Genomic DNA, 25,524 nt, shown 5'->3' with positions numbered 1-25,524 from the left:
TTTAGATTCTCACTGGAAGTAGTAAATCATATGGGTACTTTTTGCCAAATCTTTTATGAGTATTGTGAATTTGGACATACTATTTTTCCGCCTAGTATTTAGTATGGAAGTTTTGGATTTTGGATACAGCCAGTGACTTTAAATTAGTTTGGGCAAATGAGGACATTATTAGGTCGAACTATGGACCTCCAAAAGAAGTCAGAAAAAAAGAGTGAGGATATACTGAACACATTCCACATAAAACATGGTTCAACATCATTTGCAAAGTTTTTTGCATGTTACTATACTTTTCAAAGATCTGTTTACCCTGATCTGGCAAAACCAGTGACAAGTTCTTCCTCTAAACTGCAAACTGTTGGTCCAAGGAGCAGAAACATGTTATTGGTTGTTACTAATTTCAAGAACCAATTGAACACTGGTGTGAACTGGTTTTTCCAACAAGAACGACTGAAAATCCCTTTATCACAAACTGTATTTAATTTACTCCTTCAACCCGCTTTTTATCCTAATCCTAATGGAAAGACTGAATCCATCTTCAGAAATGAAGTAGATTTATGATTTATTAATGTCCAATTTCTGCCCGGTGCACACCTACAGGACAGATCTAATAATGATGGGGTGATAAGAGAGACGGAGAGAGATGGATTTTACAGTGTAGATGGAGAAACAGAGCAGACGATTCTCTAGATCCAAACAAATACAGATTATTTATGTATACTCACTAACTTGCCTAATAGTGAGCTGAGAGTAAGCGTTCTCCTCTAACCAGAGATTGTAACATATTCTGTACAACAGCTGCCTACTTGTCAAGTGATGTAATGTTTATGGGCCAGTAAATCTGAAATGGACCCTTTTCCCATTTCCAGGAAAAAGTGGAAGTCTTCATAGATGGGTAACCTATGTTTCTAATCGCTCCAATAATAATAATGATGACAATGAATGAATAAATTGGCCTAAATGATAATAATTTAAGTATATTAATTGATCAAATAACACACCTCAGTAAAAATAATAATCAAGTAGCCTATTTTACATGAGCTTTAGTATGTTAGTCAACACATCAAAATAAGTGTACTTCTTTTAAAAGCATGACAAAAGATTATTAAAACGTAATGATTAAAAATGTAAAATTGTAAATGTGACATTACAAAATGCACTAATTTAAGCACACCGAAGTGGCCTTTATTTCATTAATATTAAATTATCTGCAAATACAGTATTTTAAAAATATACATTTAAGATTTGAAGCACACTCAATACAATTAAGTGGACAAGGGCTCCCTCGGCAGTTAGAAACACCCTCACAGCAGTGTTTTGACATTTAAAGCCAAGGTAACATAAAACAAATTAGGATATTGTGTCATAAAATGTATATATTTTAAACAGAAAATATAAAAACCTTTGCTGCCTACCTAGATGTACGATGTTAATAGGCTAATTGGGGAAAAAAACATCATCACGATCTGTGGAAAGTGTTGGCTATAAGTGAGAACAAAGTGAAATATACAGGTGTGCTCAACGATATCTCCCTTACTCGCTATTACTTGTCTCAAACAAACCTACCTTCAAAATGAATGATGGCAGTTGTGTTATATGCAGTAAATTGATGACAACAAACAACAGCCAAAGACGCAGACTCATCAGATCTGGATTGGAGTTACACTGACACCTAGGGGTGTCCTCTGGTGTTGCTGGTGGTTATATTATCCACAGAGAAGCAGAAGCCTGCAGGTCAAACGTTAAGATCAAGAGAAATAAAGTCAAGCAAACACACAACAAACACCACGAGCACTATATTCAACGTATTTCTCGACGTGTGAGGGCGCGGGCAGCTTCCGGTCTCATCCGCTTCCGTTTTTTTTACCTGTATAAAAACGATTGCTGCTTGATATTTGTTACCATAATATTTTAATTCGTAATCATTAACACACTGATTTGTAGCACAAATTATTTGACTGCATTTTGTTATTTTCCAGACGAGCAGATTTAGAAGTGACCGCATAATAATTATAGCCTACAGAAAATAGCATACTTCAAAAGTTTGGTTACTGACATTCTTCAAAATATCTTCCTTTGTGTTCAGCAGAAGAAAGAAATTCATACAGGTTTGAAACAACTTGAGGGTGAGTACTGAGTAGGCCTATATGATGACAGAATTTTCATTTTGAAGTGAACTATCCCTTTAAGGTGAAACAAACACACTGGAGTAAATGGGGTGTGATCTGACTGCTGTATAATAAAGGTGGATTAAAACCCTTCTTTACACCTGTCAAGGGTGTTTGGGCCACATTATTATTAATCTTCCATTCACACTCACTCTCATATTCAAGGACTTACTGTAGATTTGACCTTCTCAAGGCCTGTCAGTACTGAAGAAACACGAAACTCAAGAGAAACAGCTTTATTTTGCTTTAATACTAAAGATCTGGGTTACACTTTATTTTTAAGGTGTGGTTGTTACAGTGTAATTATAGATTTAAGTTGGTAGCTGAGTAATATTAATTAACTACATGTACTTATTAGGGTTAGGGTTAGAATTAAGTTTGGTTTAGGGTTAGTTGCATGTAATTATGCATAATTTATAGTTATTACTATAGTAACTACATGTAGCCTAACGTGTAACAATGACACTGCAAAATAAAGTGTTACCGAAATCTGTTACTAAGGGAGTACTTTGACATAAAATGAGGTTCAAAATCTGAGATCAGTGGAAACGCTTCTATTTTGGTTGAAAAATGAATTAAAAACATGTAGATTACTATCAGAATTAATTTATTTATTTTTAAACTTAGTATTAGGTCCTAAAATCTGGTTATTTCCAGGTTTAATTTTTTTTTTTTAACAAATGAAGTAATATTTATTTACATTTTATTATCATTTATACTATTATCGTTTTTATTTTTATATTTTCATTTCTCATTTTAATTTTAGTAATTTTGTTGTGTTTTTGTCATTTTTATAAGTTTTAACAGAAAAAAGGCCAATATAGTTTTTATTAATTTTTATTTCAGTTTTAGTTATTTTGTTGTGTGGTATATGTTTTATCGGTTCTGTTTTAATTATTTTATTTATTCTTTCTGTACAGCACATTGTTTCCACATTGTGATTTTAAAAGTTAACAAACAAAAATGAGAAATGTTGCATTGGCAAAGTGCTGAAATAAAATAAGTTAAAGTTTTTCTATATTTTATTTTATTTCAGTTAACATTTATTTTATTTCAAGCATTTTTGTATGGTTTTAGTTTCAGTTAACTACAATAACCCTGGTCATAATACAGAATTATTACAATGTTCATGTACTGTACAGTGTCCAAACTCACTCTCAGCCACTCTGATACACTCACACACACTTGAGAGCTCCAGCGGTCAGAAAGGCTCACCCGTGGATATTTTTACAAAACCAATAACGAGTCCTTTATTTGAAAGGCACAGCGTTTGGACTTGCATAAGTGAAAAGGTCAGAGTGCCGGCGAGAGCTGAAACAGATTCAAAAACCCAGAGTGAAGTGATTGAACGCTGCAGTCACAGACTCAAAGGAGCTGTGGAGAGATGAAGGTCAAACTGATGTCTGAAACCACTTCCAAAGATACTTCATCCTGCACAATATTTATGGATTTGGGCCTCAAATGCCAAGACAGGAAGTAAGTTCTTGAGAGCTGAGGCGACGGTCTGCGTTACGATCACAGGATTGCATGAGTTTCTTGGCACAGCGGCGAGGACGCAGACTTCTGCGAAGCAGGAGCCGTAACGGACGAGCTTCTCGCTCGCTGAGAACACCATCACCATCTGTGTCCAGCAGCATAAAGTACAGACGGAGAGTGTGAACAGAGGGAGGAGAGGTGGGGACGTGAAGACGGGACTCGGGTGTCCTGAAAGACCAGAAGAATCAGTCAATGATGGAAGCTCTGGATCAACGCCACAGAAATGACAATGTAGAAATACACTGATAATCATTAGAAAGGTCAAATTAATGCATGCATAAATTAATGAATGAACATTTAGCGATTTCTCTAAAGCAGTGTCATTTTAGTATTATTTATATACTATTGAATTAGTTTTTATTTTTTATTTTTTTCAGTTTTTTAAATTTTGATATGTGCTTATGCAGGGCCTAAAACTAACTTTTTGCCACACTTGAAAATGGCCGGTGACTTAAAATTTACCAGCCATAAATATTTTTTTTACCTGCCATTACAAAAACAGGCAGTAATGACACCAAAATTTTAGATACCAGTGAAATTTCACAATTCTCTATTCTCAATATCGATACCACGGCTAAAACTAGCCCAACTAATATAAATGTAAAACATGATTAAAGACAGTCAGTAATAAAATAAGACAAATAATCATATTACAAGCACCAGCACAAATAAATACAATATAACAAAGATGCAAAGGAAATAAATAGTGCTTTTCAGGTTTTTCAGGAAGGTCTAACAGTAGTTTTCAGCGACAGAAATGTAATAAATCGTCCCCTTGGAATTATAAGGTTCTATCTGCGTTCTGAGCAGTTTTGAGATATTGAGCTTCAAAGTTTTTGCATTACATATAGGAAAATTTATATGGGGAACAAGTTTCTTTCAAACATGAAAATAACAGGGACCCTAAATGTATTCTAAATATAAAATATCAAAATCCTCTCAAATTTGTAAATGTTTTTTTTTGGAATGGGTCAAACGCAGATAGAACCTTCTAATTCTAAAAAAACACTTTTCGCTTAGAATTATAAGGTTCTATCTGCCAAAACATTATTTGAACATTAAATTTAAAATGAATTTAAAAGTAATATTTTATCCTTTCTATGACATTAATTTCATATTTTTTAGCACTTCCGTGTATTTAGGACATTTCAAATTAAGCAAGGTATGTCTAAATATTTTGTCCAGTGCAGAATCTTAATTTCCGTTACCAATTTGGTGGGTAATTAAACACATTATTGCAGAAATTGTTACTTTAATCTTTCTTTGGTTTAGACAGAAAGCAGCTACTGTAATACATCTGAGCAGGACTTTATTCCAGCTAAAGTGGGCCAGGTGAAATGGCTTTCTCTCTAGACATCAGTATGGCTGAAATAACATGCTAACGTTTATTGTTGTAATTAAGACCCCATCAATGAAATTGTTAACTATTTGACCTTTAAGGCTTAAAATTGTAAAAATTAAGACATTTTAAGACTTTAAAAACTACAAGAAAATCGACATGCTTCAGCAAATTAATTCATAAAGTTTAATAATCATTGAAAAATGATTCACTGACTATATGATCACAAAAAATGTCAGACTAATTTTTTAATCACACACACACACACACACACACACACACACACACACACACACACACACACACGCACACGCACACGCACACACACACGCACACACACACAGCTTTGTTTTTGTGATATATGAGGACATTCCATAGGCGTAATGATTTTTATACTGGACAAACTGTATATTCTATCCCCCTACACTGCCCATCACAGGAGACATGCTGCATTTTTACATTTAAAAAAAAACATTGTTTTTTATGTTTTTTAAGCTATTTGAAATATGAGGACTCATGCAATGTCCTCATATATCACGTGTAAGTTGTAATACCAGTGTAATATGCATGTCATTATACACATTTGTGTCCTCATATATCACAAAAACAAACACACTTTCACACACTCGCACACACACACATTTTCACACACTCGCGCACACACACACACTTGCATGTTAAATGTTTTTTTTAAATATTCAATTTACTCACTGCATATTTGTATAATTCAGATAATAATAACTATAATAATAATAGTTATTAATAATAACCTCATTGATAATTAATAATAATAACCAATACACTATAAAGAAAATGGCCAAATTGAAGCCACTTCATAACACTACACAATTTAGTGAATATTTAATTTACTGTAAATGTATAGCATTATGCCTTTATGGGGTTTCTTTTTGTCTTCAAGGAAAAGTTGGCGACATGATATATAAAGTTGATTCTGATTGGTCCTCTTCTGTGCATTCCAAGTGCTGATTGGCTCACGCAGATAGAACCTTATAGAGCCAAGGTAGAGTTCGATTTTGTAGATAGAACCTTTTTGTTTTTTCAATAAAAAGTCCCACAATGTACACAATTTAAAAAAACACATCACATAATGTAAATAAGTTGTCACAGAATAAGAATATGTGAATAACTCAATTTGACAAAAATGTCAGATAGAACCTTATAATTCCAAGGGGACGAAATGTCATGATTCTGCCATCATGTCTTTGATTTCTCTGGTCTTGTGGCAGAATCATGACAGACCCATGCTTTATGTACAAGCTGCATGGCCTGTTGTTTGGGCCATGTGCTTGTGTTGTCTTGTCTCGTAACCCCGCCCCCTTGTTATCCTTGTTTAGTCATTATTGCCTTGTTAGCGTCACCTGTTCCCCTCGTTAGTTTCTTGCTATTTAATCCCCTTGTGTTTGCTGTCCTGTGTCGGTTCATTGTGTCAAAACTGCGTGTTAGGCTGCGTTTACACTTGGCATTAACATGCGATCACCGTGATCCGATCAAGCAGATCGGATCATTAGCCAATCAGGACATGGTGCGTTTATATTTGTTCACATTAAGCAGCCTCTGTATCTGGATAACCGATCGGATTTCTGTTTCCCGCATAATATTTAAATCAGGTCTGTGGCACGACACCAGATTAATAGTAAAGATGATACAAATTAAACAATATCCCAATTGCTTTCACTCACTCACTTTACTTTCATATGCAATCTCCATTAATTAGATCAAATTATATTTTTTGAAAGAAGGAATACTTCCAGAGTTGATCTTACAAAAATAACTGGGTTGATCATGTTAAACAAGTCACATCATCGATCATCTGGGTTTAAGGTTGCGTGCAATGACTATATTGACAGAAATGGGAGATTGATAAACATGCTGAAACAATAAAAACATTCAACATTTAAAACATTTAGATTCCGATTATTCCTCTGGCAAGTGCAGCTCTTCATTAAGATCTCATGACTGACTGTGAGTGTACAGGCGATCGCCTCGTTCAGATAATGTTGCACAATTAAAATAAAACATGACACACATAAATAAACTGTTTTAAAGATTGACGTTTATTGTTCAGATAAGTTTAATTTTGTGTCTAAACTGCATCTGGCCGTTACTTTCTGACAGTCACGCGGGAGACTGGGCGGGGATTTAAATTACGTTCACCTGTGAATGCAGACACGTTGGCTGGATTGCGTTTACATTACACTGAGATCCGATCACAATGCGTCCTCGACTACCTCCGAACCGGGACACGCTGATCGGATAACATTCCGATCAGATGTGCGTTTACACTTGTCTTTTCAATGTGTATGTGGACAACATCCAGATACAGGTCGCATGTTAATGCCAAGTGTAAACGCAGCCATACTCTCTGTGAGTACATTGTCTGTATCCTGTGAATCGATTCGTAAGTTTGTGTAGCTGTTTGTTTTCTATCTGTCTAGTCTTAGTCAAAGTTTAGCTTCCCAGTCTTGTCTATGTTTTGCCCCCTCGTGGGTTTTGTTCAGAGATGGGGGACTCGAGTCACATGACTTGACTCGAGTCAGACTCGAGTCGCAAATTTAAGGACTTGAGACTTGCTTGACTAAATTAAGAAAATGACTCGACTTGACTTTGACTTGAGATCCAATGACTTGAGACTTGACTTGACTTGAACTGTATGACTCGAGAATGACTTGATACACATTTTTATATAAATCATCGCAACATCCATTGATAAACAAAATGAAAGCAACGGAACCATTGACGTCAGTCATCAGATTCTGCGCGATTGCGTGACGCTGCACAAGCCCAGAAATAGCCTACATCGCGGTGAGCGCGCTAAATACAAAAACATCTCCCTGCATCGTATCTTTTTGGATATAAACACTAGAAAATGACAATATTCATGCAAGAAGATTTGTTGTACGCATAATAACTGGCAAGGGATATCGGAAGACCATCACAACCTCGAACAGTCGAACTTCATTCACCACGTCTAAAAGTAAGCTATGGCTTGTTTAACCTGTCTGTTAGAGTTAATTTGACTATCTTTAAATCTAGAGAGAATAATATTGGTCAAAACAGCATGCTTCTTTATACACAATTATGTTTTCAAATGTAGCTTAATGTTGTCAATATTCAAATGATAATTAATGATGGTATTGGTATATGTTTTGTATAACATTTGCCACATTTCTTTTTAAATCATGCTTTAAAGCCAAAAATGTTGTTCTTTCCAATGACGAAAAACAATATAGAAAACTGTTAGTTTTGTCGTTTATGTTTCTCTTAATGTTATCAGGGGGTTGGTGGCAAAAATGCCAGCAGAATTAATATGCACCCAAAATTCAAAATGTGGTGGAAAAATGGCCCTAGTATGAGTTATTTTCATAATTATAACATATATAAAAAAATATTTCCAGATTATTGGCGCGATTGCAAGTGTGATGATTTTATAAAACAGTTCAGTAAACAAAGAGTGAATATTGTGATGTGACATTTTAGACATAATATTCCAAATATTCTCTGTTTTTGCTCTATTTCTCCAATGACAATAGTTCCAAACAAGCCACAGAAAGAGTTATGCGTATTTGTGATTCAGTGACCTAGTTGCTTAGTTCCAGAACGAATCTGTCATTTTGAACAAATCAGTTGACTGCTTCTATGACTCGTACATTAAAACGGTGATTTGGCGCCACCTATTGGCGGTTTTAACTTCATAATAGGCTAAATGCCAACGGCTGTTATATAACTTATATAAAGGGGATGCCAGTTTGAAGAATGCCATTTGGTGGCATAGGAACCATTATACTTGAATTGTGAATTGTTTAATACCTTTTAATGGTCTTCTGCAATGTTTGAGGCATATTTATTTTTTCATGCTTTAATGTTGGCCTAATTTCAGTTACATTTACATTTTAGGCTATGTAGTCTGAAATTGTATTTATTTTTTAGATTTTTATTGTAGTAACCACTCAGCTGTATGTGGAAATGCATATTTTAAAAAAATATGTTGCAAATAAAACCATAGTCCACAACTTATAGTTTTATATATAAATTTAATATATAAATTCAGTGAAATCATCAAACGTTTGTATGACTTGCCAGTGACTTGTGACCCAAGCTACGACTTGACTTGACTTGCTTGACATAAGGCAGTGACTTGACTTGACTTGCTTGCTTTTATAAAAAATTGACTTGGACTTGCTTGAGACTCGAAGGTTAAGACTTGAGACTTGCTTGTGACTTGCACATGTGTGACTTACTCCCACCTCTGGTTTTGTTTTCTGTTTTGTGCCTCAATAAACCCTGTGTGTGTGCATTCAGTCTGCTTTTGGGTTCGTATATCTGCACCCTCGTGACAATAAAGTGATCAAATGTAAGGCTGCGTTTACACTTGGCATTAACATGCGACCTGTATCTGGATGTTGTCCACATACACATTGAAAAGACAAGTGTAAACGCACATCTGATCGGAATGTTATCCGATCAGCGTGTCCCGGTTCGGAGGTAGTCGAGGACGCATTGTGATCGGATCTCAGTGTAATGTAAACGCAATCCAGCCAACGTGTCTGCATTCACAGGTGAACGTAATTTAAATCCCCGCCCAGTCTCCCGCGTGACTGTCAGAAAGTAACGGCCAGATGCAGTTTAGACACAAAATTAAACTTATCTGAACAATAAACGTCAATCTTTAAAACAGATTATTTATGTGTGTCATGTTTTATTTTAATTGTGCAACATTATCTGAACGAGGCGATCGCCTGTACAATCACAGTCAGTCATGAGATCTTAATGAAGAGCTGCACTTGCCAGAGGAATAATCGGAATCGGAATAATGTTTTAAATGTTGAATGTTTTTATTGTGTCAGCATGTTTATCAATCTCACATTTCTGTCAATATAGTCATTGCACGCTATAACCTTAAACCCAGATGATCGATGATGTGACTTGTTTAACATGATCAACCCAGTTATTTTTGTAAGATCAACTCTGGAAGTATTCCTTCTTTCAAAAAATATAATTTGATCTAATTAATGGAGATTGCATATGAAAGTAAAGTGAGTGAGTGAAAGCAATTGGGATATTGTTTAATTTGTATCATCTTTACTATTAATCTGGTGTCGTGCCACAGACCTGATTTAAATATTATGCGGGAAACAGAAATCCGATCGGTTATCCAGATAGAGAGGCTGCTTAATGTGAACAAATATAAACGCACCATGTCCTGATTGGCTAATGATCCAATCTGCTTGATCGGATCACGGTGATCGCATGTTAATGCCAAGTGTAAACGCAGCCTAAGATATCACTACATAGTCTTCACCGTATGATTAAACATCCTTATTAATGAATCCTTATTAAAGTTACAAAAGTTATTCAGTCAAGAGCAGTGTGCTTTTCTTCTTTGTCCTTTTGTTGTTTGATCAACATTAACCCTCTGGGGTCTGAGGTGTTTTCGGGGTCCTTGAGATGTTTTGGCATGCTCTGACATTTGTGCTTTTTTCAGTTGCTTATAAACATATTAATGGCACAGGTGAAATTACACTCTATATAGCACACACAGGGCTACCATAATATGTGAGCAACATGTCTGTACATGTTTGTATTTTTGAGAGAATATTGTTTATGCGTGGTTATTGAAAAAAATAAAAAATAAAGTTTCTAATATAAGGCCACAAATAACATACTAAATATCTGTCCACAAGACTTTTGACTAGTGGATGTTGTCGCCTAGAGTATTTGCTTCAAATTGATCTGAAAATCATTCTGCCTAATCATTCACATAAAACAATAGATTGTTTTAAATTGTGAAAAACATTTTTTTGTTTGCAAAGGCAATATGCGGATGGGCGGATCGGCCCAACCCCCTCATGAATAATTAGGCAGTTCTCACCTGAGCAGACTGCATACTAATGAGCCTTTCATTCAGGGGTGTCACACAAGAAAGAATGCAAGGACAATATATATATAAATAAATAAATATTTATATACACACACACACACACACATATATATATATATATATATATATATATATATATGTGTGTGTGCATATAAATATTTATTTATTTATATATATATTGTCCTTGCATTCTTTCTTGTGTGACACCCCTGAATGAAAGGCTCATTAGTATATATATATATATATATATATATACAAACAATCAAAATATAAATGAAAGCCAAAAGCACATTTTTAGTCACACCTTTTAGCCATCCACATACCATTTTTAGCCATCCACCGCGGTAAAAATAAACCAGTCTCATTTCAAAGTCGTACGCGAAATGACCGCCAGGTGGCGCAAAGGGACATTTAGCAAAACGTAAGTGGGGCTAATGTCTATTAACAGTAGCCTAAGGATGAAATACTACAAGTTATGGTAATTTCCAAATAAGCCTATACAAATTGTTGGTCATACAGATAAGATATAATCTTTTAAAACTGTAAAAGGCTAAAGTAGGCCTACACTCACAGGCTAAAGACAAAACGTTTTCTCGCTCATGTGAGAATCAAACGTTTGGATATTTCTCAGTAACAAAATTCATAGCCGAGTGGTAGAACTTACGGTTCATCATCAAGATGACACAGGTTCAAATCCCGCACATACATGGTCTGCTGTAAATTTTATATTTATTATTGCAGAGAGATTTGTCTAGCTCTAAAACTCTGTTACACCATACAGTTTTTTTTTATATAGGCTATATATATATATTTTTTTTTTATTCCAGGCTCTCACGCCACACCCCCGATTTCTCACGCTGAAGTGTCAACCCGGTCGGTCAAATTCCTGAAAGATATAGTTTATCTATAGATCTACCTGTTGAGCCACTCGTGATCGACTAGTTATACCGCGAATTAGTTAAAATATCCCGTAATCTATCTAGAGCGAGCGTGCATGCAAGACAGATATTGTGCTCCAAACCGTGCGCGCGCATGGCAGAGAGGTCTGTTCCCTACAACCTAGAGTTTTTAAAAACATGGTTTTAAGTAAAGTGTGATTTGCCAGGGGGGACTGGGATTTCCTTCTGGTCTAAACATCCCTACTTCTGCTGAATTATTTTAATCCCCACACCCCTCCCTCCACAGCTAATCAATGCTATAGGCTACTTCACCAATATCAAATATATAAAATAGAGATATGCAACAGGCACGTTTAAACGACAAACAATAAAATCAAAGCCAGCGTTTCAGTTGTTCATTAGTTCCAGTGGCCTGAATGCATGCACGGCTTTTCAAAATTTCACAAAGCGTGTTGAGATTATTTTGAATGAAATATTGAAGTTTATAATTAAGTGTTTTGGCACACCACGCCGAGTGGCCCTATGCATTTTTCTAAAGTCGGGTTTTATTCTGGCATCGTGAGTTAGTGTTCGACAAACGCGGCGGCGCGTTCATTTAGATTAATTTATTTATCTCATTATTACAGCTAAAATAACTTAATAGGCGACTCCGTAATTTTTTGGTCATACAGATAAGAGTAGAGTAGCTTACATCGTTCAAAACTGTAAACTTGTATTCATATTAGGCTAACGACAAAAACAGTATATCTGTCCTCTCTGTCTCCGGGAACTGCGTGTCACAAAAATGAACCGAAAGCCACTTCAGCTCAGTCACGATAAGAAATCGGCTATGTCTAAAGAATTTAAATGTCTAAATATTTAGGCTAATAAATGTTATCTGATTATGTAGGCTAATCCATATGAAAACGAGAGGACAGAGGATCTACTCAAACATGCGCTTCCCAATGAGAAAATGACAAGACAAGGGTGAAAATCTCGCTCTAATTAAATGTAGGCTAAAACGCCCTGAATTAAAATGTAAAAACATAATAATGTATTTGTCGAAATGTTGCGATATTGTTTCATTTAAGTTCATATTTATTCTATAAATGTTATTTAATTTAGCAGCATTACCACGAAGCACCGTTTCGATATTTATTTGAATACAAAATAAAATAAAAACTTAATTCACAAATTGCATGCCTGGTTGTAAGGATCCAAAGATCCCTGTAGACTTTAATATTAAGTTGAACATTTTGTTCATGACAACAAATTAACAAGCGTTTTTTCAGATTATATTTAGTTTTGCTTGGAAAAAGCTGCCCCAAACCAGTTTTATTTCATTAATTATTGAAATAATGAAATATTTAGTAATAAACTTTTATGACAGAAATATCACTAGGCTACATGTAACTTAAATCATTTAATTCCTTCATTATCAACACTGTCTAGAATAGCGATTTAAGTGTGAATTGCGACTTCTCTTTGTGTTAAGTCAGCCTCAGGCCCCATCCACACTACTGCGTTTTAGTTTAGAAACGGATAATTAAAACGAATACGATCTCCGTCCACACCAGCGTTTTAGCTGCGTATTAGAATTGATCTCCGTCCACATTAAAACGACTGAAAACGCGGATCACGTGACCATTCACCAACACTGGGCATGCGTGTGCCGGTGTAAACACAACTTCATTGATAAAATTATCCCACCATGCTCTGGGTTAACCCCAAACCGACGCTCCATGTACGGTCAACACCGCCGCTGCACACGGGAATTGTCACAGATCGCTCGAATAATAGCTTGACTCCGGCGCATGTAGGCAGTTATAGCGTTGTAAAATGCAGAATTTACTTGTACAACAGCTGCTAGCAAAGATATACGCCATGACTGATGACACCCAATCATAGAGCCGAGCGTGAGCCTCTACTACGTCATCGTTTCTAAAGTCCTCCGTCTTGTCCCGTCTTCACTAAAACGCCCTCCGGAGATTCAAAACGAAAAACGGATCGGCAGCGTTTCTAAACTTCTCCGTTTTGGGTCCCCGTTTTTGCCGTTTTAGTGTGGACGGGAGGTGCAAACGTAGCAAAAGATCTCCGTTTTTAAACGAAAACGCAGTAGTGTGGACGGGGCCTCAGACTCCGATAGCCTGTGGGGGGTTGGAGGGACATTTGCTGGACAAAGGTGTTAATGTTCCTCTTTCATATGGAGAGTGTCGGATAGCCAGCCTGATGAGCAGGCAAAATTATTGTAAGGATAAATCTGTGTCCAAATGTAGGCCCCATATCTTATTAAATTATAAATATTGTAGTTTATTTATTGTAGCCTATTTTAAGTTTTTTTTTCACACAAAATTTCAATTGAAGTTATTGTAAGGTGAATTCAACAAGGCATGCTGTGTCTTTGAAGCAACAATTAAAGGCTAAATAATTATCATGCATTGATCATATCATGCATGCGCAGCGAGGGAGACTAAATAAATTTGTTAAAAAGAGTTCCAGCGCGAGAGAGGCAAAGAAAAACGCATGTTTTTAATTTAATTATGTTTCTTTGGACAATTTTCGTTTTGTACTGTTTTAATCGTTTAATTTAGCTGTAATTTCTTTGGCAATACAAATTTAAAATGTCGCAATAATAAGATTAGCCTAGTGTTTCTTATTTTGCATCGCAAAAGAAATAAACTCTAAACCCGATGCAACCCTGTTTTAAATAAAAAAAACTGTCCCGACACTTTATTTAAACCTTGAAATGTTCGAACTTGGTTTCAAACTTAAGTAATTTTAGTGTTCTTTTACATTACACAATAATTTAGCAGACTAAAGACGAGCTTCTTCATTTTCATTTTCTGACGCAATCGGCTGACAATCTTCCTTCATCAGTTTTTGTCGTTTGTGCAGCGGCTGCGGTTCTACAGGAATGTAGCAAATTTATGTTGTAATGATAATTAAACAAAACTCTTGACTTTAAATAAGTAAACAGTTATAAACAGTTAGCTATTTAAGCATCAAGGTGGTAAAATATAAACGCTGTAGGACAACATGTATGCTACATTGAGATTCGATCTCGGGTCGTTTGAAGCTCCTCGAAGCTCGTGTCGTTGCGTTAACCACTGAGCTACCGTTTGTACGCTGTTTAAGTTGTAAAGCCTCATTGATGTAGCCTAAATGTTTTTATTGCAATGTTTTATGTTGAAATGTTTTCATTATTTATTCAATTACATTTCAGTAGCCTAATTTCAGTATTGTGATTATGAATTATTTTAACCACGTTTCACTTGTTGAATTCATCTGCTACCAGCTTTCAATCGCTCTGAATCAGCGCGGTGCGGCAGCAGATTACGCATTAGAGAGAATAAACCGGAATAAACAAACACTTTTCATAGTCTATGATTGTAGCGCCTCTTAGCGGTAAAAGGCAGCAAATACACCACACATTTTACCACCGCGGTGGAACGGCTGATGTGGGCATTGTCATGGCTTGCCGACATTTGCGTTTGAATAGCGCGCGTCCTCCGTGGGCGTGTCAGATTAACGCGTAATGAAGTGTAATGAGCTGGGGAAAAAAATACTGACAGCACTCTCTTTTCATACAGATTGCATAAACTGAGAATATTTGTTTTTTATATAAATTACTTCATTTAAAAGAAGAGAATTCAAGCTTCATAAAGAAAAATCTCTCGTGCCTGTATGACAAGTAATCGCGGAGTTACAGTTAATCTTAGGACGCGTTTCAGAATGGACTTCACTGACAGAGAGAACGCAGAACTCGCATCATGTTTGTTTTTCTTTATTTGGTGAAAAGCACAACACTTTGTTTTTATTGTGAGTATCCACAAAAAAAATAGAAACTTAACAGGATCGATTGATGTATAACATTTGCCTGTATGACAAAAATCGACTGAGTTATTTGAGTCTCTTTTGCACTGATAAGAAAAAAAGCGAGCAGATCACGCCGGCGTGATTGCAGACCCCAGAGGGTTAAAACACAGACAGCAGCAGGAATATTAGGCTGCTGTCACTTTAAGAGTGAATGCACGGATCTAATATGCTGATACACATGCGTTTACTTTCTCAACTGTTAACGTTCACTTAAAGCTGCTGTAGGTAACTTTTGAAAAAAATATTTTTTACATATTTGTTAAAACTGTCATTATGTCCTGACAGTAGAATATGAGACAGATAATCTGTGTAAAAATCAAGCTCCTCTGGCTCCTCCCAGTGGTCCTATTGTCATTTGCAGAAATACACGCTCCCGGTCAGAAACAACCAATCAAAGCCGGGAGGAATGTCTTAGCAGTGTCAGTCACGCTCGTGTACGCGCTGATCACACCCCTCTCTTGCACAGCGCGAGCCGTCGTTCAAACTCAAGATTGCTGGCGTGCTGCAGCTGTGCTTATGACGGAGAAACAACCTAAACTGCCAATTCTCGAGTGACACCTGCTCATAAAACAAAGAGGTAAAAGAAAAAAGACTGATGACGATAAACAAGCGAAAAAGAAAGAATTACACAGAGCCCATTGACTCGGTGTCAAAACTCTAGTCGCATAACATGTCACGCACTCTGCTAAGCAACAATTGAAACCTGATAATTCACTGGCTTGTCATGTTTCTGAAATAATGTACTAGCACACCTTATCTAGCATTATATATCGCTAGAATAATTACTTACATACTGTAACGTTAGTTACCGTTATATTAACGTTATCTTACTAGCTATTTATAACTTATAGAAAGAGTGCAACGTTATAAAGTTACATGTAGGCTATTGCAACATACATAATGATTTGAGGACCAAGTTTGTAGTCAAAGTATGGGCAGGCCATAGTCAATGTACAGCATATTGTTGACGTTTAGTCCCTATTAGTGAATGCGCCATATAACTTTTTATCCGCTATCGGTGGCCCTGTTTACTAGCCTGCGCGTTCACGACAGGCTCCGCTGTGGAGGACGAGCTGTGGAGGGAGGGCTGTAGCGCAGCAGAGAGCAAGGGGGTGGGACCTGTAAGTTGTGCTTGTGCAATTTCAAGTCAACATTTTCTCAAAACTCCCTACTGCAGCTTTAAGACATAACCGACTATGTTATAGGATACTCGCTATTTTTTTTACATAATTGTGTGTGAAATTGTCCGCTCAAGTGCAAGAAGACGTGAAAGAGCTCAGTTTAGTATTCACACTCTCTCAGAGACGCGGCTTTCTGAGCGAGCGCTTCGGATGTGCGCGCATAAAACTTTCCACACAGCGCGCGAGTAACGAAATGAGCTCCCTTCGCGTCTTCTTGGGCTTGAACATTTAAATTGTCAAGGCTTAAACTTTCGTGATGATGCAGCGCGGGCCCGTCAACTGTACCGAGCGTCGTTCACATTTGTTAATGTTCATGCATTGTTAGAATTCATAAAGATGTTACCGGCCAACTGGCGAGTGACACCGTTTCATACTTTTTTTTACTCGCATTTGCCGCTTGTTAGTTTTAGGCCCTGTTTATGTGAATTTTAGTTGGTTTTATTTTTCCGATTTAGCTTTATTAGGTGTTCAAGCACGAAGTGCTGAAAACCTATTGTAATTGCTATTTGAAAAAAAAAAAAAAAAACTAAAACGCATCGTGCAGCCCAAACCGTAAGGCCTAGAGACTTGAAACCTGGCCAGGTGCTAGGGCCTCAGTTTGGGGAGAACCTATCAGAGTATGACCCTGATTGGCCCATAGGTGGCGCTACAGCAACCAAAAGTACTAAATTGCCCATAACTCATCGACCGTTTGACCTAGAATCTAGATTTGTACACCACTGTGTTCCTTGGCTCAAGACGGACGAGATGTATATCTCGGATTCTTGATTTGAGCAAAAAAAATTTGTTATGGCCAATTTTGTCCAAAACCTACTTTTGCGAACTAGTCCCTGGTTTTTTCCCTGATCGGAACCAGACCAGTCTAGGACAATTCTACGGACTCTCTAGATCAATAATTATCAAAAAAAAGTTGAACTTTGCCCTTTGGTTCACTGTAACAGGGTCATTTAGAAAAGGGGGCGTGTCAAAATACACTCAAAAGCCTATAAATCATAAATAAAAACTCAGAACTTCACAAAAATTGATGAGCACATGTGGCCTAACATGGTGAAGAAGCATGCAGAGTTTCATGGAGATCGGACCATAGGTGGCGCTATAACTGTCAAAAAGGTCCCCTATTATTAGGTGTTCAAGCACGAAGTGCTGAAAACCTATTGTAATTGCTATTTGAAAAAAAAAAAAAAAAAAAAACGCATCGTGCAGCCCAAACCGTAAGGCCTAGAGACTTGAAACCTGGCCAGGTGCTAGGGCCTCAGTTTGGGGAGAACCTATCAGAGTATGACCCTGATTGGCCCATAGGTGGCGCTACAGCAACCAAAAGTACTAAATTGCCCATAACTCATCGACCGTTTGACCTAGAATCTAGATTTGTACACCACTGTGTTCCTTGGCTCAAGACGGACGAGATGTATATCTCGGATTCTTGATTTGAGCAAAAAAAATTTGTTATGGCCAATTTTGTCCAAAACCTACTTTTGCGAACTAGTCCCTGGTTTTTTCCCTGATCGGAACCAGACCAGTCTAGGACAATTCTACGGACTCTCTAGATCAATAATTATCAAAAAAAAGTTGAACTTTGCCCTTTGGTTCACTGTAACAGGGTCATTTAGAAAAGGGGGCGTGTCAAAATACACTCAAAAGCCTATAAATCATAAATAAAAACTCAGAACTTCACAAAAATTGATGAGCACATGTGTCCTAACATGGTGAAGAAGCATGCAGAGTTTCATGGAGATCGGACCATAGGTGGCGCTATAACTGTCAAAAAGGTCCCCTATTATTAGGTGTTCAAGCACGAAGTGCTGAAAACCTATTGTAATTGCTATTTGAAAAAAAAAAAAAAAAACTAAAACGCATCGTGCAGCCCAAACCGTAAGGCCTAGAGACTTGAAACCTGGCCAGGTGCTAGGGCCTCAGTTTGGGGAGAACCTATCAGAGTATGACCCTGATTGGCCCATAGGTGGCGCTACAGCAACCAAAAGTACTAAATTGCCCATAACTCATCGACCGTTTGACCTAGAATCTAGATTTGTACACCACTGTGTTCCTTGGCTCAAGACGGACGAGATGTATATCTCGGATTCTTGATTTGAGCAAAAAAAATTTGTTATGGCCAATTTTGTCCAAAACCTACTTTTGCGAACTAGTCCCTGGTTTTTTCCCTGATCGGAACCAGACCAGTCTAGGACAATTCTACGGACTCTCTAGATCAATAATTATCAAAAAAAAGTTGAACTTTGCCCTTTGGTTCACTGTAACAGGGTCATTTAGAAAAGGGGGCGTGTCAAAATACACTCAAAAGCCTATAAATCATAAATAAAAACTCAGAACTTCACAAAAATTGATGAGCACATGTGTCCTAACATGGTGAAGAAGCATGCAGAGTTTCATGGAGATCGGACCATAGGTGGCGCTATAACTGTCAAAAAGGTCCCCTATTATTAGGTGTTCAAGCACGAAGTGCTGAAAACCTATTGTAATTGCTATTTGAAAAAAAAAAAAAAAAACTAAAACGCATCGTGCAGCCCAAACCGTAAGGCCTAGAGACTTGAAACCTGGCCAGGTGCTAGGGCCTCAGTTTGGGGAGAACCTATCAGAGTATGACCCTGATTGGCCCATAGGTGGCGCTACAGCAACCAAAAGTACTAAATTGCCCATAACTCATCGACCGTTTGACCTAGAATCTAGATTTGTACACCACTGTGTTCCTTGGCTCAAGACGGACGAGATGTATATCTCGGATTCTTGATTTGAGCAAAAAAAATTTGTTATGGCCAATTTTGTCCAAAACCTACTTTTGCGAACTAGTCCCTGGTTTTTTCCCTGATCGGAACCAGACCAGTCTAGGACAATTCTACGGACTCTCTAGATCAATAATTATCAAAAAAAAGTTGAACTTTGCCCTTTGGTTCACTGTAACAGGGTCATTTAGAAAAGGGGGCGTGTCAAAATACACTCAAAAGCCTATAAATCATAAATAAAAACTCAGAACTTCACAAAAATTGATGAGCACATGTGGCCTAACATGGTGAAGAAGCATGCAGAGTTTCATGGAGATCGGACCATAGGTGGCGCTATAACTGTCAAAAAGGTCCCCTATTATTAGGTGTTCAAGCACGAAGTGCTGAAAACCTATTGTAATTGCTATTTGAAAAAAAAAAAAAAAAAAAAACGCATCGTGCAGCCCAAACCGTAAGGCCTAGAGACTTGAAACCTGGCCAGGTGCTAGGGCCTCAGTTTGGGGAGAACCTATCAGAGTATGACCCTGATTGGCCCATAGGTGGCGCTACAGCAACCAAAAGTACTAAATTGCCCATAACTCATCGCCCGTTTGACCTAGAATCTAGATTTGTACACCACTGTGTTCCTTTGCTCAAGACGGACGAGATGTATATCTCGGATTTTTGATTTGAGCAAAAAAAAATTTGTTATGGCCAATTTTGTCCAAAACCTACTTTTGCGAACTAGTCCCTGGTTTTTTCCCTGATCGGAACCAGACCAGTCTAGGACAATTCTACGGACTCCCTAGATCAATAATTATCAAAAAAAAGTTGAACTTTGCCCTTTGGTTCACTGTAACAGGGTCATTTAGAAAAGGGGGCGTGTCAAAATACACTCAAAAGCCTATAAATCATAAATAAAAACTCAGAACTTCACAAAAATTGATGAGCACATGTGTCCTAACATGGTGAAGAAGCATGCAGAGTTTCATGGAGATCGGACCATAGGTGGCGCTATAACTGTCAAAAAGGTCCCCTATTATTAGGTGTTCAAGCACGAAGTGCTGAAAACCTATTGTAATTGCTATTTGAAAAAAAAAAAAAAAAAAAAAACGCATCGTGCAGCCCAAACCGTAAGGCCTAGAGACTTGAAACCTGGCCAGGTGCTAGGGCCTCAGTTTGGGGAGAACCTATCAGAGTATGACCCTGATTGGCCCATAGGTGGCGCTACAGCAACCAAAAGTACTAAATTGCCCATAACTCATCGACCGTTTGACCTAGAATCTAGATTTGTACACCACTGTGTTCCTTGGCTCAAGACGGACGAGATGTATATCTCGGATTCTTGATTTGAGCAAAAAAAATTTGTTATGGCCAATTTTGTCCAAAACCTACTTTTGCGAACTAGTCCCTGGTTTTTTCCCTGATCGGAACCAGACCAGTCTAGGACAATTCTACGGACTCTCTAGATCAATAATTATCAAAAAAAAGTTGAACTTTGCCCTTTGGTTCACTGTAACAGGGTCATTTAGAAAAGGGGGCGTGTCAAAATACACTCAAAAGCCTATAAATCATAAATAAAAACTCAGAACTTCACAAAAATTGATGAGCACATGTGTCCTAACATGGTGAAGAAGCATGCAGAGTTTCATGGAGATCGGACCATAGGTGGCGCTATAACTGTCAAAAAGGTCCCCTATTATTAGGTGTTCAAGCACGAAGTGCTGAAAACCTATTGTAATTGCTATTTGAAAAAAAAAAAAAAAAAAAAACGCATCGTGCAGCCCAAACCGTAAGGCCTAGAGACTTGAAACCTGGCCAGGTGCTAGGGCCTCAGTTTGGGGAGAACCTATCAGAGTATGACCCTGATTGGCCCATAGGTGGCGCTACAGCAACCAAAAGTACTAAATTGCCCATAACTCATCGACCGTTTGACCTAGAATCTAGATTTGTACACCACTGTGTTCCTTGGCTCAAGACGGACGAGATGTATATCTCGGATTCTTGATTTGAGCAAAAAAAATTTGTTATGGCCAATTTTGTCCAAAACCTACTTTTGCGAACTAGTCCCTGGTTTTTTCCCTGATCGGAACCAGACCAGTCTAGGACAATTCTACGGACTCTCTAGATCAATAATTATCAAAAAAAAGTTGAACTTTGCCCTTTGGTTCACTGTAACAGGGTCATTTAGAAAAGGGGGCGTGTCAAAATACACTCAAAAGCCTATAAATCATAAATAAAAACTCAGAACTTCACAAAAATTGATGAGCACATGTGTCCTAACATGGTGAAGAAGCATGCAGAGTTTCATGGAGATCGGACCATAGGTGGCGCTATAACTGTCAAAAAGGTCCCCTATTATTAGGTGTTCAAGCACGAAGTGCTGAAAACCTATTGTAATTGCTATTTGAAAAAAAAAAAAAAAAACTAAAACGCATCGTGCAGCCCAAACCGTAAGGCCTAGAGACTTGAAACCTGGCCAGGTGCTAGGGCCTCAGTTTGGGGAGAACCTATCAGAGTATGACCCTGATTGGCCCATAGGTGGCGCTACAGCAACCAAAAGTACTAAATTGCCCATAACTCATCGACCGTTTGACCTAGAATCTAGATTTGTACACCACTGTGTTCCTTGGCTCAAGACGGACGAGATGTATATCTCGGATTCTTGATTTGAGCAAAAAAAATTTGTTATGGCCAATTTTGTCCAAAACCTACTTTTGCGAACTAGTCCCTGGTTTTTTCCCTGATCGGAACCAGACCAGTCTAGGACAATTCTACGGACTCTCTAGATCAATAATTATCAAAAAAAAGTTGAACTTTGCCCTTTGGTTCACTGTAACAGGGTCATTTAGAAAAGGGGGCGTGTCAAAATACACTCAAAAGCCTATAAATCATAAATAAAAACTCAGAACTTCACAAAAATTGATGAGCACATGTGTCCTAACATGGTGAAGAAGCATGCAGAGTTTCATGGAGATCGGACCATAGGTGGCGCTATAACTGTCAAAAAGGTCCCCTATTATTAGGTGTTCAAGCACGAAGTGCTGAAAACCTATTGTAATTGCTATTTGAAAAAAAAAAAAAAAAAAAAAACGCATCGTGCAGCCCAAACCGTAAGGCCTAGAGACTTGAAACCTGGCCAGGTGCTAGGGCCTCAGTTTGGGGAGAACCTATCAGAGTATGACCCTGATTGGCCCATAGGTGGCGCTACAGCAACCAAAAGTACTAAATTGCCCATAACTCATCGACCGTTTGACCTAGAATCTAGATTTGTACACCACTGTGTTCCTTGGCTCAAGACGGACGAGATGTATATCTCGGATTCTTGATTTGAGCAAAAAAAAATTTGTTATGGCCAATTTTGTCCAAAACCTACTTTTGCGAACTAGTCCCTGGTTTTTTCCCTGATCGGAACCAGACCAGTCTAGGACAATTCTACGGACTCTCTAGATCAATAATTATCAAAAAAAAGTTGAACTTTGCCCTTTGGTTCACTGTAACAGGGTCATTTAGGAAAGGGGGCGTGTCAAAATACACTCAAAAGCCTATAAATCATAAATAAAAACTCAGAACTTCACAAAAATTGATAAGCATATTTGACATAACACCGTGAACAAGCATGCAAAGTTTTATGGAGATCGGACAATAGGTGGCGCTATAACGGTTGAAAAGCTTTAAAACCATGTATTTCCTATGGTAAATTGCCTGTATTAGCTGTAAATGGTGTTTTCCATCTAATATGTCAGTGGTTAAATGTATGCTAAATAAAACTTAAAGTCTTTTGATGCTGTTGTGCTTAACGGCCTTAAAGGCCTTAACTGCTTGAACACCGCTAAATGCTGCTAGCAGCTTTAATTTTATATTTATTTTAGTTTTAGTTTCAGTAATTTAAGTATTTCAACTTTCAGTTTGTTATAAGTGCAACATTTGCAATTTTCGTTAGTTTTTCATGTAATATTTGGATTTTATTTCAGCTTTATTTCAATGAACAAAAATGTTTTTTAATAGTTTTAGTTGACAATAACAATGTTTTAAAAGTGAAGTGTATGACAAACTGAATTAAAAAAAAAAGATGTTTTCATACATACAATGTTTAAATATTAACTGGTTGAGTAAGAAACTGATGTCGGCATGTGAGTGTTGAAATGTGGTTGAAAAAACAGGTGTTGTTTTAATGTTGAAAGAAAGTTTCATGTTGAATGGTTGTAAAAAGGTTAACAAAACACTTAAAGATGTGAAAAAATGTAAACAAAACTCTTGAAAATCTTGTCCATCTGTTGAAAGAGTGACCGTTTCCTCTGATAACTCAATATCTGCTTGTCTTTATGTCTAATAACTGTAATCGATGTGTGTGTCTCTAACCTGTAAGGAGAAGATGGAGCAACACTTTCAACTTCCTGCTGAAATGCTTCTATTAAACTCTTCAAAAAGTCAGTCTTTCGAACACTGGAACAACCTACAGTATACAAACAGACAGATATTGCTAATTAAATTGCTGATGTGTATTTTAGAGAGTCAAATAGACTAAGATCTGACCTGTTGGTTGTGTTTTAATTTATTGCCATATAAATCCATATTCAACAAACAATACAATAAATACTAAATTTATAAAATTCATCTTTGAAAAAAGGCTAAACTATGTTGTCTACAACTCTATAAAAGATCATTTAAATGCAGTTGTGATAAAAAATGGTAAAAGTTTTGCTTGGTCCATCTTACAACATAAATCATTCAAAGAATGTGCTGATAAAAATTAATTGTCTAATGATATTAATAATTGGACTTACCAAAAAACCTACAAGTTAGTGCTACAATATTGACATTTTGGTGGTTCATTGCCCTTCAATATATACCCATGGGTCAGTGTACTATAGCCTCTATACAACACCTTGTATACACAACTTGCTCCTGCTCGAACCTTCGTCGGTTTGTAACAGAGCTGCATAATGCCAGTCTATGGTCTTCATTGGCTGCCGTGAACAACATCTACTTTGACCCTCAAACACTGTAGTTGTAACTGAGACTGGAAGAGTTTGGTTTGTGTTGTTCATGTCGAGAAGAAGCTGTTTTCTGAGCTACGAAAGCAAATCCACTTTGTTGAACTTCAAAAGGACGAGGATACGCGCTGGAATTGATGCGGTAAAACTGTCATTACGGTTCGTATCACTGTGTATCAACCGCTGAGGAAGAGCTGAGATTCAAATTTGGTAATCAGCCAACACGTGTTGTAAGTGGTCGACCAATCACAACAGACTGGGCAATCTGACCAATCAGAGCAGAGGAAGCTATCGGAAAGCGGGGCGTGCAGGGCGGGGCCGAGAGCCGCGAGAACAGAGCGAGGCCTCGTATCTCACGGAGAAGCTTCGGAAGCATGAAAGGAGAAACGATGACAGTGAAGGATGAGAGAGGACCAGGCCTGGACTTTTATGTTATGTTTTGTTTATGTGTGTGCGGCAGTCGTCCATGAGGGGCTGCCGCTTTTACTTTCATTTGGTGTTTATTTTGGATTAAAGTGTGTTGAACGTTCAACGGTTCCCGCCTCTTTTTTCCCTGAACAACGAACTTGTTAGAGAGGGGTTTAGAGACTGAATCCTTTCCTGAACCAGAAAAGAGCTGATGCTACAATGTATGTTATGAAAAAATTGAAGAGTTTTTTGACCACGGATGCATGTAAACATATTGTCTCAAAAACAAAATTAGCAACCTTTAAAGAGCATAATAGGGGCACTTTAAAAGAGAAAGTGGATTTATTTCAAATGTAATTTTCCATTCTGCTTGCCATTTATCTAATATATGCTAAGATCTGACCTGAGAGAGGTGTTTCTGTGTAGCTGTTGTTGATGATGAGTGTGTTTGTTTCCTGAGAGCTGCAGTCAGGCAGTTGGTTCCTGTACAGAGGAAAGAATAATTTTCAGTTTTCTACACTGGCT

At 37.4% G+C, this 25,524-nt stretch overlaps 1 protein-coding gene across 4 annotated transcripts in view; it reads right to left on the bottom strand.

The window, feature by feature from the left end:
• Positions 1 to 3,387: 3,387 nt before the first annotated feature.
• Positions 3,388 to 25,524, bottom strand: part of LOC130073173 (SPARC-related modular calcium-binding protein 1-like) — a 31,333-nt gene continuing 9,196 nt past the window's right edge. For all 4 annotated transcript variants that reach the window (XM_056238624.1, XM_056238626.1, XM_056238627.1 and 1 more), the window contains 3 exons: positions 25,403 to 25,482; positions 23,957 to 24,050; positions 3,388 to 3,869 (listed from right to left, as the gene is read on the bottom strand). In XM_056238624.1, the coding sequence (XP_056094599.1) occupies positions 3,623 to 3,869; positions 23,957 to 24,050; positions 25,403 to 25,482 (421 nt within the window). In that variant the 3' untranslated portion in view covers positions 3,388 to 3,622. The remainder of the gene's footprint in view (positions 3,870 to 23,956; positions 24,051 to 25,402; positions 25,483 to 25,524) is intronic.

This window comes from Rhinichthys klamathensis, unplaced genomic scaffold (genome assembly GCF_029890125.1).
Source record: "Rhinichthys klamathensis goyatoka isolate OS25496 unplaced genomic scaffold, OSU_Roscu_1.1 h1tg000527l_1, whole genome shotgun sequence".
NCBI classification, from domain to species: Eukaryota; Metazoa; Chordata; class Actinopteri; order Cypriniformes; family Leuciscidae; genus Rhinichthys; species Rhinichthys klamathensis.
This window is presented reverse-complemented; position numbering and strand designations above follow the sequence as displayed.